The following is a 12444-nucleotide window of genomic DNA, read 5'->3' on the forward strand; positions in this document are numbered from 1 at the left end:
TTCCTCATGAACAAAGGGGAGGTCACCCAGCCCAATGGGGTAAGAGTCCATCAATACCATGCGATAACCAGGCATGCCACTAGGAAAACTTGAATCACTGGAACAGTGTAAGAAATGAGGAGAACCCTCCACTCTCAGAAGCCTGTGCTCACACACGCCTAGGTTAGAGTCAGGGACACAGGTAAAACTCCCCATCCCTAGAACACAAAAGTAACAGGAACTCAGTAATGGGCCAGAATAAAGTCTGAGGACACTATGTAATTCTGATTTCCACAGATTTCATTAAAGGAAATCACATAAATGGGGGGAAAAAGTTCAAGAACACTGGCACATCTTGTCTTCTAACTTGGCCAGATAAGTATCACCTAAGTGTGAGTGGACACAGTGCTAAACAGATGGGATTTCAGTGTGCCCATGACTCATCTCCACAATGTTTTCCGACTTGCTATTTTGTGTCTCAGTTTTAAGTTAAAAACAACGTTGTGATTACATTCAGAATTAAAGGTCAGAAGGGCCTATCAGCTGGTCCTCTCTAGATCTAGTGAGGTCTTTCTAAACTGATTAGGCCCTTCAAAACAAGCTATTAGTGATACCTGCTATGTTTAGAGAGCAGAAATACTGCTGACTTACCTAACTTTAAATAGATGTCATTAGGATTTCAAAAATAAATTAAACCCAAAGTACTTTACAAAAGCATTGCATCATCATTTTCAGAGAGGCAAGACCTCTTTTTGGTGAAATCTGCAGGCTTGGATTCAAGAATGAATATCTAGCACAGCATGTGCTGTGTGCTGTGTTCACTGTTATTGAGTCCCTAGGGTGTGGGCATCACAACATATTTATTCTCCTTTCTGTGAGCCTTGTTGTTAATAGTATATACTCTTGTGAATAAAAATTCTATAAATTGTTACAAACAACATTCCTGATTCATCCCGTAGCTGCCAGGACCAATTCTGAACAATGTATGGAAAGCCCCAAATGCTTTTTCAGACAGATTGATAGTGAGAAAAAAGGAGTTCATTTGCACACACAAATGGAAAAAAAATGGCTTTTATGTCTTTGCCCAGTTTTGGTAAAGGAGGCCTTGTGTTTGCTAGGGGGATTGGTGTTACAGATATATAAAAACTTCTAGACAAGCAACACAAGAGCAGATCACTGGCCTCCAGTTAATCTCATCAATGGCATAGCAGAGGTACTTATCTGCTGAGGCACACTGAGTATCCCTACCATCAGGGCAATATGGGCAAGTGTCCTCTCTACTTTTTCCTACTTTGAGAATGAACCAGGCAGAGAAAATAAAAATGCATGAATGTGCATTCGTTTTGTGTGTGTGTGTGTGTGTGTGTGTGTGTGTGTGTGTGTGTATGTGAGCATACAGGCTTGCACAAGCATATATTTCAAACAAATTTGATGCCTTGATAAATTCTCACCATTTCTGAAAACATTATTTGGCCAATTACAGAATGAATAGACATGTAAATCCTATGATATTTTAGCAAATAAATATTTTGTTTCTAATTTTCTTCCTACTTCACATCCAGAGTATTTCAACAAGAGAAAATAGAATGATACTGATAAACAGGAAAAAAACCAACTCACAGACAATAACCTAGGATCCTGTTTACAGTTCTGTAGGCCACTAATTAGTTAACAATTTAAGGGCAATCTGTACCACACAAGAAGTTTTACTAGGTCAAAATCATAAATGAGGCTGTACCCTTGCTAATAAAAACAGAGAATGCTGTCCTTGGTTTGACTGTAATCCTGCCAATAAGCAGCAAAATGGGCCGACTGACCTTTTCAGCCTAAAGATTCATAATGGAATTCCATAAAATCCTAGAACTAAGATAAAATAAGAAGATAAAATATCTGTGTGCCTAAAAAACATTCAGAAGGCTCACTACTTCAGAACCAGGAACGGCAGTCAGGTCAGGATGGTAGCCTTGACAGTGGCAGACAGGGCACAGAAGAAGACATTATATTTACATACATGCATTTGTACATACTGATGTTTATAAATGCACACATATGCATGAGCACACACCTAACAAACAATTGTCAAGCTCAACTGCAATAAGAGAAGCACCTGGGGACAAAGCTGTGGCATGTGAGTTTACGGCCATGAAGCGTCCGTAGGCAGACACAGATGTCAGGGTAGCTCTGGGACAAGGGTACAGGCTCTGAAGCCACACTACTGGGTTTTAATCCTGGCTTCTCCACTTACCTTCTGATTGCAGTAACCATAGTAACTACCTCACTGGGTTGTTTGGAGGTTAAAATAAGCTAATCTGCCACAGAACAAGCACTCTGTTAGTAGATCATTATTGTAAACGCAGCTGAAAACTCCAGCTGTGGGCAACTGAAAACACCCTGAAGCAGAAGGCAAGACTCTGAGCCCATGATGGTAAAGATCTTGAGTGCCTTCCTGAAGAAAGCTTTGAGCCAAAACTCCTGGTCCAGTCAGATTTGCCACCAGCTGGAAGCAGACATGAAGGAGGCCCCACCTCAGGTCATGGAGAAAGAAAACTCTGAAAAGGCAGATCCTTGACCTTCTGGCTGGCTCCAGTTCATGGTAGGACTCTAGTACTACCTAGGCTGTAGGAGGTTGAGAAATTAATACAGAACACTGCTCATTCAATAAAGACCAAGGGGCCCTGGCAGAAGCTATCCTGAATTTACCCTAGAGACATCTCTACAGTCCCGGGTATAGTCAGGTTGAAACTCACATTGAGCACAGAGGAGAACAGATGACCACAAACCCACACCTGGAACCATCCTGGCTAACACTTCCAGAGAGGACAAACTACCTAGAGACACAGACTCCTCATCAGCACTAGCAGATGCCTGAGGAAAGTGGAATTGCATCCTCAAAGTGCTGAGGGGAAATAAATGTCAACATGGACTCGTAGGCTCTCACTGCAGACTGAGGGAGAAGGACAAACAGCTGAAGTATACAGGGACTGAGAGCACAGAACCAGAGTGCAGGAGACCCACGCTAACATGTGCTTGCTAAAGAGGACAAACCGATGAGGGCTTCTTCTGTGTCCCATGCCTGAACCTACAAAACATATCCATGCTTACGTGAGGAGAGTCACACCCCCTCCTGTGCTCTGAAGACAACTGTTTTTGAAAGGTATTTCCTCCAACTCGTCTTTATTCACTTAACCCTAAGTTTTAACACTTTTAACTGCTTCTGAAAAGCAGTGGTGCCCAACCCCAACCCCGACCCCAGTTCTGTTCCTAGAGGCAACCACCTTCAGATCTTTGGCAGTCTCATCGGGTATTTTTCTTCTTATTTTTAAATAATACTCTGTGCCAGGAGACCTTTGGAAAAATCCATCACCGGCTGGTGAAGGCTAAGGCTGCTTGGCCACTTGCCATGTGACAAGCCTTCCTAAAACCTGGTACAAGGACAGTCTTGGTAAGCTGTTACAGTGAAAGACACAGTGAGGGCATGCGTTTAGAACTAGAGCCCCACAATGTGGCCCACCACATTCCCAGAATTAACTGATGTAAGTTTCAAGGTGAGAGAATTATTACAGGAAACATTTCCCAGTATTTTTATATAACTATATTATAAGCACTTATATGTCTGTTTAAAAATAGAATATGCCCACCCGGATAATAAGCTTGTTCCCCAACAAGGAAGTCCGTGACGTCAGGCTGCTAGGATGGCAGCTCACCCTGCCCAGGGACAGGAGCCAAGGCACATGCAAGAGCTTGAACATGGGTGCGGGTTGTGAGGATGGAGGGAAAAAAGGGTCTCCATCGCTCGGACATTGGGAGCAAAACCAGAAGATGGAAAGCACTCCAGGAAAGTGACTTACTTTTAGCCTGTGTTTACAAAAGAAACCTTGGTGAATAAATCCCTTGACTAAAAGTCTGTCTCGAGGCAATCTGAAGCATGTATTTATTACCCAATTAAAAATATAAATAACAAAACAATAGTGGAAACCAAACAGTAACAAGCCCACTCCCACCCCCTCCTCTAAAAGAAAAACAACAAATCCAAGCTACTAACTAGAGGTCTAGACAGAGGAGAATGGGAGTGTGGGAACCTCTAATAAATGACCCAAAGAATCACTTAATCTCTCTGCCTCTGTCTCTGTCCCTCTGCCTGTCTGTCACTGTAGGAGTTTAGAACATGACTCTCAATTACGGTAAATACAAGTTTAGTTCTGTTACTACTCCCAATATCTGAGTTGTGTCACAGATTTGTTAAATTAGAGGGTGGGGCTTCTACTATTTCTTAACTATGCTCTCTGCTGAGGGATTCAGTGATGATTTTATTCCCTTTCTAGAGCATCCTGTCATCTTCTCAGAGAGTCCGGCTTATAGCAGCTGCTGTTTGCAACTCTCCGTCTTCCCCAGTCCTCCCTGAAGGTAGTTTCCTCTTTTCTGGGGACCTGCAGAGCTGCAGCAGAGCTGGCTACCTGGAATTCTCCTTTACTCCAGGAACCTGGATAATGGAAGGCAAATCTTAGGAAGCTGCCTGTTTAAAGCTGCCATTATTCTACCAGCACACCTGACTGATAGTGGTGGGGCAGAATTCTCAGCTGGAGTAATTTATTTTCTGCTCAGAATATTTAGGACTTTGTTCCACTCTCCTCCATGCTAAGTCCCACTGCTGGGAAGTCTGCTTTCTGCCTGGCCACTGCCCTTGGCATACGACCTCTCTCTAAGGGCTTCAGCATCTTCTGTTCCTCCAGTCCCAGTGGTCATGAACCTCATGGCATGCCTGCATTTGAGGCGGATTTTATCCTCTGTGCTGGGTGGTTGGCAGACCCTTTCCATTCAGAGACACATGTGCTTGGAATCTAGGAAATGCATATTATTGTCTGTGTGACAGCTTCCTCATACCTATTTTTTACCCATGGGACACTCGACTATCCAGGCTGAGTCCCTAATTTTCTTCTATTATTTAATTTCATTATCTGTTTTGTCTTTGAGAAAGAATTTGTTGACTTTCTAAGTCTTTGGAAAGGTTTTGTTTTTTTGGGGCTGGGGGTGGGAGTGGAGTGATACGCCAAGGGGGTCATAATTTTAATTCCCGAGAGCTTGATTCTTGTATCTTAAAGGATATTTACTAAAGCTTTTAAGCATTTTGTTAAACTTGTCTATCTTTTACTGTCTACTGCCTCCTGGCTCATTTAACTTTTGTTTTTATTAAGGACTCTGTCCATCATGGACTGTTGGTGACCTGTGTCCAGCTACATTCAAGTGCTCATGAAACATTCTCTGTGAATCACTAGGGCCTGCTGACTGTTGCCTCCCACTTGAGCAGTCAGGAGGCTATGCAGTTTGTTTTACTGAAACTCGCCCCCCTCCTATGCAATAGTAGCAGCCTCTCAGTACTCCCTCTGGTCTACAGTCTCTGTAGCCACCCTTACATATTCTTGTTTGAGGAAGGACAGAAAAGGAAAGGTAGAAAAACCAGGTCTCTGACCTGGGAAAACAGGTGGACATAAGGTGTGAGCACTAGAGGTTAGAAGGCAGACATCAGGGCCTACTCGATGCTTGTGGCCTCTGGAACATGTTCTGATCCCTAGTGCTAGTCATATCCTGGTTTTCTCCTATCCTCTTGTCTTAGTCAGGGTTAGCATTGTTGTGATAAAACACTGTGACCAAAAGTCATGAGGAGGAAAGGGATTTGACTTAAATGTCCTGAATCCATTGAGGGAAACCAAGTCAGGAACTGAAACCAAGTGGGAACCTGGTTAAGAGCTGATGCCTTGGAGGGATGAGGCTTGCTTCTCATGGCTTTCTCAGACTGCTTCCTTACAGAACCAGGACTGCCAACCCAATACCATCCAAAGCTGGCCGGGGCCTCCCCCATCCATCACGGATTAAGAAAATGTTCTCCAGGCGTGCCTGCAGTCCAATCGGAAGGAGGCATTTTCTCCACTGAGTTTCCTACCTCTCAGATGACTCAGCTTGTGTCAAATTGACATAAAACTTAGCCAGCACTCCTCTGTACAGTCCGTTTACTTTTTGCTTAGTCAGTTTTACAAACACCTCATATTATGATTGCCCATCCTATGTTTTCCTCACGTACACTCCATTTCTACTATGTACACATGTCTTAGCAGGTACTGTCACAATGTGCTCAGCTGCTCCATGAGGACAAGATGACCTGGTCAGAGATGGCTCTCTAGAGCTAGTGTAGGGCAAGCACTCGGAGGGCAGAAACAATGTTAGCTGAGTAAAGGGCTGACGGCTACCACAAGGAGATGATGATAATGTAAGTAAGAAGCCTGGCGCTCACTGAATCAGGAGATAATGCCACGTACTTTAAATGCACCCAGTTAAGTGTTTACTGATTGATCTTGAAATATTTTAAAGCACTATTTTTCTCTTATAGCTACTTGGACCTTCTGTAATCAGGCATCTCTTTTAAAAGGTCAGCAGGCAAAATAAATCACACATAGACCAAATGCATTCTACAGAAACACTTCAGTCTCTGAACAACACATCACTACTTTTTGAACAAAGCAAATCTCTTCTAAATTAAGGACTCATTAAAATAAAACTTAGTAACTTTCTATTTTGCAAATAAAATAAGTATTTTTACTGAGAAATGTTTGTCCAATATACTATTATGGCTAAATGGCATAACTGCAATGTATCAATGATGATAAAATACAAATAAGGATACCAACTGTTCTGGGTAGTGGTTACTTGTGTTGTCACTGGCAAAACAAAAAATTATGCTTAATAACTCAAGGGAATTTTTATAAAGATGAAAGTCACCACTCACTATGTATTAATACTAATAGGTTAGATTTATGAAGCACTTATTACTTGTAGTGACTAAGCATTTTAAAAGAGTTTATTCATTTAATTCTCATAAAAATCCAATGAATCTAATACATTACCCTCACTTTGCAAGTTAGAAACTTAGGCAAAAGAAGATTAAGTGATCTATCTACACAGACATTCTATTCGTTTCAATGAAAATTTTATCTTTAGCACTTTTCTATGCCACTAAAACATTTTCATGAAGGTTATTAGTGGCTTCATAATACTCCACTGAAAACATTTATCACAATTTACTCAACCATTCCCTCGACCACTGGGAAATTCTGGTTGTTTCCAATTTGACATTATTACAAACAGTCCTGGGGCAAACATAACTGTAGAGAAGTCTTTAACCATTTTGTTCATTGTTTTGCTATAACAGACTCCTAAAATAATCAGTAGGCCAATAAATACTTGGATGACTAAAATATACAAACAATCTCATTTTGCCTTACAAAAGTCTCTTTAAACTCTCATAAAATATGTTCCTATCCCAACAACAAGTTAAGTATTATCCTGTATTTTTTTTGTGGTTTAATTTTTACATTTAATTGTAAATACATATTTATTTGTTATTTGTAATAATATATATTAACTTGTAAATATGTATCATATGATATATTATAGATATATAAATAAACAAAATTTGTTTTATGCACGGGAGCTATAAATTTTTTCTCTAAATAGCTAACCAATTTTTCCAAAATCATCAATTAAGTGAATCATTCTTTTCCCAATGAGTTTTGATCTGTTTATTTTGTGTGTGTATGTGTGTGTGTGTATGTGTGTGTGTGTATGTGTGTGTGTATGTGTGTGTATAGTATATGTATGTATGTATGTGGCATGTATATACCCACCTGTATACATTCCTCCCTTTACCAAACATTTCTGAGCAGATACTTTCCCCTGGTGATTGATTTATTTTGGGGGGGCAGGAGAAGGAACAGGATCAATAAAATAAGTGCTATATTTTAATATGTTGATAAATTGTTTGTGTAGAAATAGATAAAACATTAAAAATACAAACTGATAACTAGACAAGAGAGAAGAGCTCTATTTAAAGGCAAACTATTGCCAGGAAAACATGTAAAAACCAGAAGTGGGGTCTGAGGAGCAGGCATTAGCGTGGGTAAGGAAAGCAGCCATGCGGAGCACCAGTGAGTCAGATGTAGAAGACGCAGGAAGGAAGAGAACAGTTATGTAGTGCCCATACTTGACACAGCTGATCACACAACAACATGCTATTCTACTCCAATCTTCAAAGACCAGATGCTGAGTAAAAATATCATAATGCCATGTTCATGGGCCTCAGAAACGTGTTCTACAACGTTTTAAATTGAAAAACAGGCAAAGAAGAGAGGAATGAAATGCTTTTAAATGATGTCTTGGTGTGAGGATTTTCATATTCCTCAGCTGCAGACTAAAACAGGTTCTTTAAAAAGAAGGACACTTCTGAAGGGCAGGCTGGTCAGCAAAGCTGACAGAACAGTCATGGCAACTACTGGACCCATGAGTGCTGCTGGCTCTAATGAAGAAAACAAACCCTTGCTTAGGAAAACAATAATTGTAGCCTTTCCTGCAACCACAATCCAATGTTCACACATTCTCAATGCACTCACTGTTTAAATGACCTGCCGGCACAGAGGATACATAACACATCTTATCAAATATGCTGACCTGCTAGTTATTTTGAACTGTCTTTAATATTTGACTCTATTTAGGCACAACTGAAGAGTCTATTTTCTGCTTATAACTGCTTATATCTGCTTATCTAAAAATATGTTTCTAAATGTACCCTAAGACTCCACTAGGTATCACATTCCCAACTGAGGGAAAAAACAAAAACAAAAACTTCAAAAGGCTCTAGCTTACATCTAGAGTTTTGATGGTCAACTACAACATAAGGAAAAAAGGTTCTCAGTGTAGAAGGAAAAAGGCAGAAGTGCTGTATAAACTGACTTCTATTTCACTCATCTAAGGCGATATCATATCTATATGTGAGTCTTCACCCAAGAAAGAACCTGTTTTTAATGAAAACATATCTCTTCTCCAGCAAACAAGAACTCCTGCTCCATAGGCACACACTTTACAGTAGAAAGAGAACCTGAGAGCATGGGACCGCACGCATACAGCAAAGGTCTGTGTAGCTGACTTCCTCTAGAGAGACCCAACAGCAAACAGGCAGTGAGTGGCCGGGGATGAGGTTTGGATAGCTGTATCCCTCACAACAAAAGCCCAAATAAGAAGAGTTCTAGGCCTGAGAAACTGTCTTAATCCAATCAAAGCTCTGAGTAAAGCAGACCCGCGCAAGGCACTGCCAACAGCCTGGGCAGTTCAATCAGCCTCCGCTTGTATTTAAACGTCTGAGTACAAAACACACTCATCACAGTCCCTGCCTGTGACACACTCATCATCACCCTGTCTACACATGCTCCTAAAGATGGAAACCCCATTCCCACTTAACAGTATAAGGTTCCTGAACGGAATGTGAGCCACATACTAGATCAAATATTTATGCTGCTCCTTCCATCTTATTCTTCAAAATGCAACTCATTACGTAAAAATACCACACTGAAAGTCTTGCTGATGGTGACACTGGCTCAGTCACTCCTTAGGATCAAGTGGAAATGAGCAGCTAAAATGATAACCAACTCTCTTTTATATTGTAGTGCTCCATTACTGACTGTTTCTTAGATTTCAATAACAGAAATCACATTGCTCTTAATACTGTAAAATCACATACTACATGCTCTTTTCTTGGGTCTTCCCACGCCTCCATGTATCAGTCTAACTCCTACTTGACTTCTCAGTGTGGACACCATGTTTTTCCAGCCATTCCTCCTTAACTAGATACACCACTACAATTTCTCACAACAGTACTTCCTCTTGCTCAATTACATGTCCCTCCTTTGGATTCCAAAACCACCCTTTGCACATTGTCTTTGCAAGAATTATCATATTGTACTCTACTTGTTTATAAGACATCAGCTCTGTTCATCTTTAAACTCCTTGTAAAGCAAAGATCTTTGCCCATCTGCATTAGACAGTTCCTATCAGCATCTGGTGTTTGGTAGGCATTTAAAAGTGTTTGTGAAAGGAGTGACTAGATGCTATGAATACACTCAGAGTTAGAAACAGAATTATAGAGACATGTCTTCATAAACAATTAATGCATCATGCTTAATTCCCTAATCATGCAAAATTGCCTAAGCAAGTAGTTCCTTATCTATATTCACTATGACATAAACATTTTCTAATGAAGACAGATGATATAAAACACCTTACCGGTAAAGTTCCAGGCAGAGATGCATCAAAATAAGAAACCAAAGAATTCGGAGGTGCTGCAAAGCACACTTGAGCTCCAGAGAAGAGTTTAGAGTTGGAGGAAATCTGCGCATGAATTTCCAATCCTACTACAGCTGCCCATTTGTGTTCACTAAAAGGAAAGAAAATGATTAAAACACTATATTTGTCTCTCTATATAAATTCTTACAAACCTCTATTTCCAATAATAATCTTACTTGTGTTTTAAATGAAAATTTCATATGCTTATATTTTAATATATGTCATTTTATTGGTGAACAAGTTAAGTGTACCTTTTTAGTTGATAAACACTAAGTAAATGACTCAGTAAATAATAAAAGCTTATCTTCTCATCATTATTTAGGTTTAATACAAATGCCAGGATTCTAATTCTAGAGAAATGATGGCTAAAGAATAACTTATCATCCATATTTTGAGTTCACTGTTAACAGCTTGTAGCTATAGAAGCAGGGTCACACAGATACAATAGACTACCAGGACATGGTATTCCTGAGAACTTGTGAAAAAGAACAGTAACCAATGAGATCTTGATTCTTGAAATCTAAACTTTGTTCATACTTGACTGCTAGCAAATCTTAGTAAATGCTACAAAATGCTATACTATACGAATGTCTCTTATCTGACCATTCCTACTCTGGTGAGCCAGTACTCAGTTCACTTTGGGAAATTAAAAAATCTCTATTCCTATGTATGTTTCTATTCTTAACTTCTCCCTAGCAATTTTCTATGAGTTTAATTCATATACATTCAGTTTTGTTTTAAGCATTTTCAATAAATGAAGGAATGAGAAAAGATTAATTCCTTCTTTGTAAAATTTGGAGATAAAGCTTACAAGTGAGAGGAAATTAAATAAGAAATTCAGAAACTCTGCACTTTCTAATTACTAATCAAAGTATTTTACTGCGTGAAAACGGCCTAGTTTATGAAGAAAATAGAAATGAGATGCTTTTGGACATGTTTCCTCTATTCACTGAAATGTTAAAAAGAATTCCAACCTCAACAAAACAAAACATTACAAATTTGCCTTATGTTTCTGTATTTTAAAAGAAGCTTTAAATGTACACTGAAGCACCTAACAGCTGTACAGGATAAGCAATTCAGGGAAAGACTACAGTCGACTACATCCTCCTGGGTCTAGACAAATACGCCCATCTTAAAACCACAGACAACTAGTGCTTTCTGATTATTAAGACCACTAATAACATTAAGCTGTCCTATCTGGAGCTTTGTAGAAAGGCTATTTTCTGTCTTTAAATTATTGCTAGCCCGTAGTAATGCCAAATGCCTGGTATATGTGAGCCAGAGTCTAGTGTCACAGACTCCACACTAGTTAGTAGGACAAAGTATTCCAGTTTTCGGTCTGCGAAGACGGCTTGAGGAAACAGTAATTTACACTCGCACGTTGCCAAATATGCCTACTTTAGGACAAAAGTTTAAGTGTAAGGGTGAAGGTGGCAGGCCTGGTTTTGTGTTTTCATTTAGGCTCAGTTGCCCACATAACATAGGTGACCACCCTCCAGCACACTAAAACCCTCAGGCTGTGCTGCCTGGGCCATCATCTTCGTTCCACACTTCCACGAGACAGGCAAAGGTACGAAGAAAATATACCCTTTCCTCGGCTTCTGAGCCGTGTGGAGGGAAGGCTGAGCCACTGAACTCTGTCTCCTAGCCCAGTTGGATGTGGACCCAGTCCGAGAGCCACTTCGGTGGCGGGAACCGCCGTCTATCCATGCAAAAGCCCAGCGTCTTCCAGGGAAACCCAACCGCAACACGGGCGTCGCCATTGCATCGGCTGAATCCGGGTCAGGTGACCCACCCTTCCCTCTGCCACGAGGCTCCCTGGGAAGTGTAGTTCTGGCAATGCGCCACAACACGTGTAGGCTTGGACCGGAAGACTACTATTCCCGGCAACCCAATTCAAAGGCTGCCGGAAATCTATTGGGAGGGGCGGAACCAGGGAAGTGGGAGGGTTTGTGGGTCCTGTGTGACTCCTCCTAGCGGGGAGTTGGAGAGCTTTAGGACCGTGACATCACCACAAAGGCTTCCTGAACCCTCCAACGCGTTTATTTTCTGTCTTGCTTGCAGAAGTCGTACACAAATTTGTGCGTTATTTCAACGGACACTTATTTGTATGCCTGCTGTATAGACCTAGTTCAATAATTAGGCAGCATTGACATACAAGAAAGAGAGTTTAGAGCTGTTATATTTTATAGAATTGACATTTTAGGGAGAGGAACATACTGTAAAACGTTTTTAAAAATCAATTGTTTTCATGTCCAAAAAAAAAAAAAAAACAAAAACAAAAACAAAAAAAATTTTTAT

At 40.4% G+C, this 12444-nt stretch overlaps 1 protein-coding gene across 3 annotated transcripts in view; it reads right to left on the bottom strand.

Moving 5' to 3' along the window:
- Gatb (glutamyl-tRNA amidotransferase subunit B) overlaps positions 1-11929 on the bottom strand; it is a 71666-nt gene extending 59737 nt beyond the window's left edge. For all 3 annotated transcript variants that reach the window (XM_052180270.1, XM_052180269.1, XM_052180271.1), the window contains exons 1-2: positions 11731-11929; positions 10084-10234 (exon numbers count right to left, since the gene is read on the bottom strand). In XM_052180270.1, coding sequence (XP_052036230.1) covers positions 10084-10234; positions 11731-11906 — 327 coding nt within the window. In that variant the 5' untranslated portion in view covers positions 11907-11929. The remainder of the gene's footprint in view (positions 1-10083; positions 10235-11730) is intronic.
- Positions 11930-12444: the final 515 nt, after the last annotated feature.

The sequence above is a fragment of the Apodemus sylvaticus genome, chromosome 4, assembly GCF_947179515.1.
Source record: "Apodemus sylvaticus chromosome 4, mApoSyl1.1, whole genome shotgun sequence".
Lineage (NCBI taxonomy): Eukaryota > Metazoa > Chordata > Mammalia > Rodentia > Muridae > Apodemus > Apodemus sylvaticus.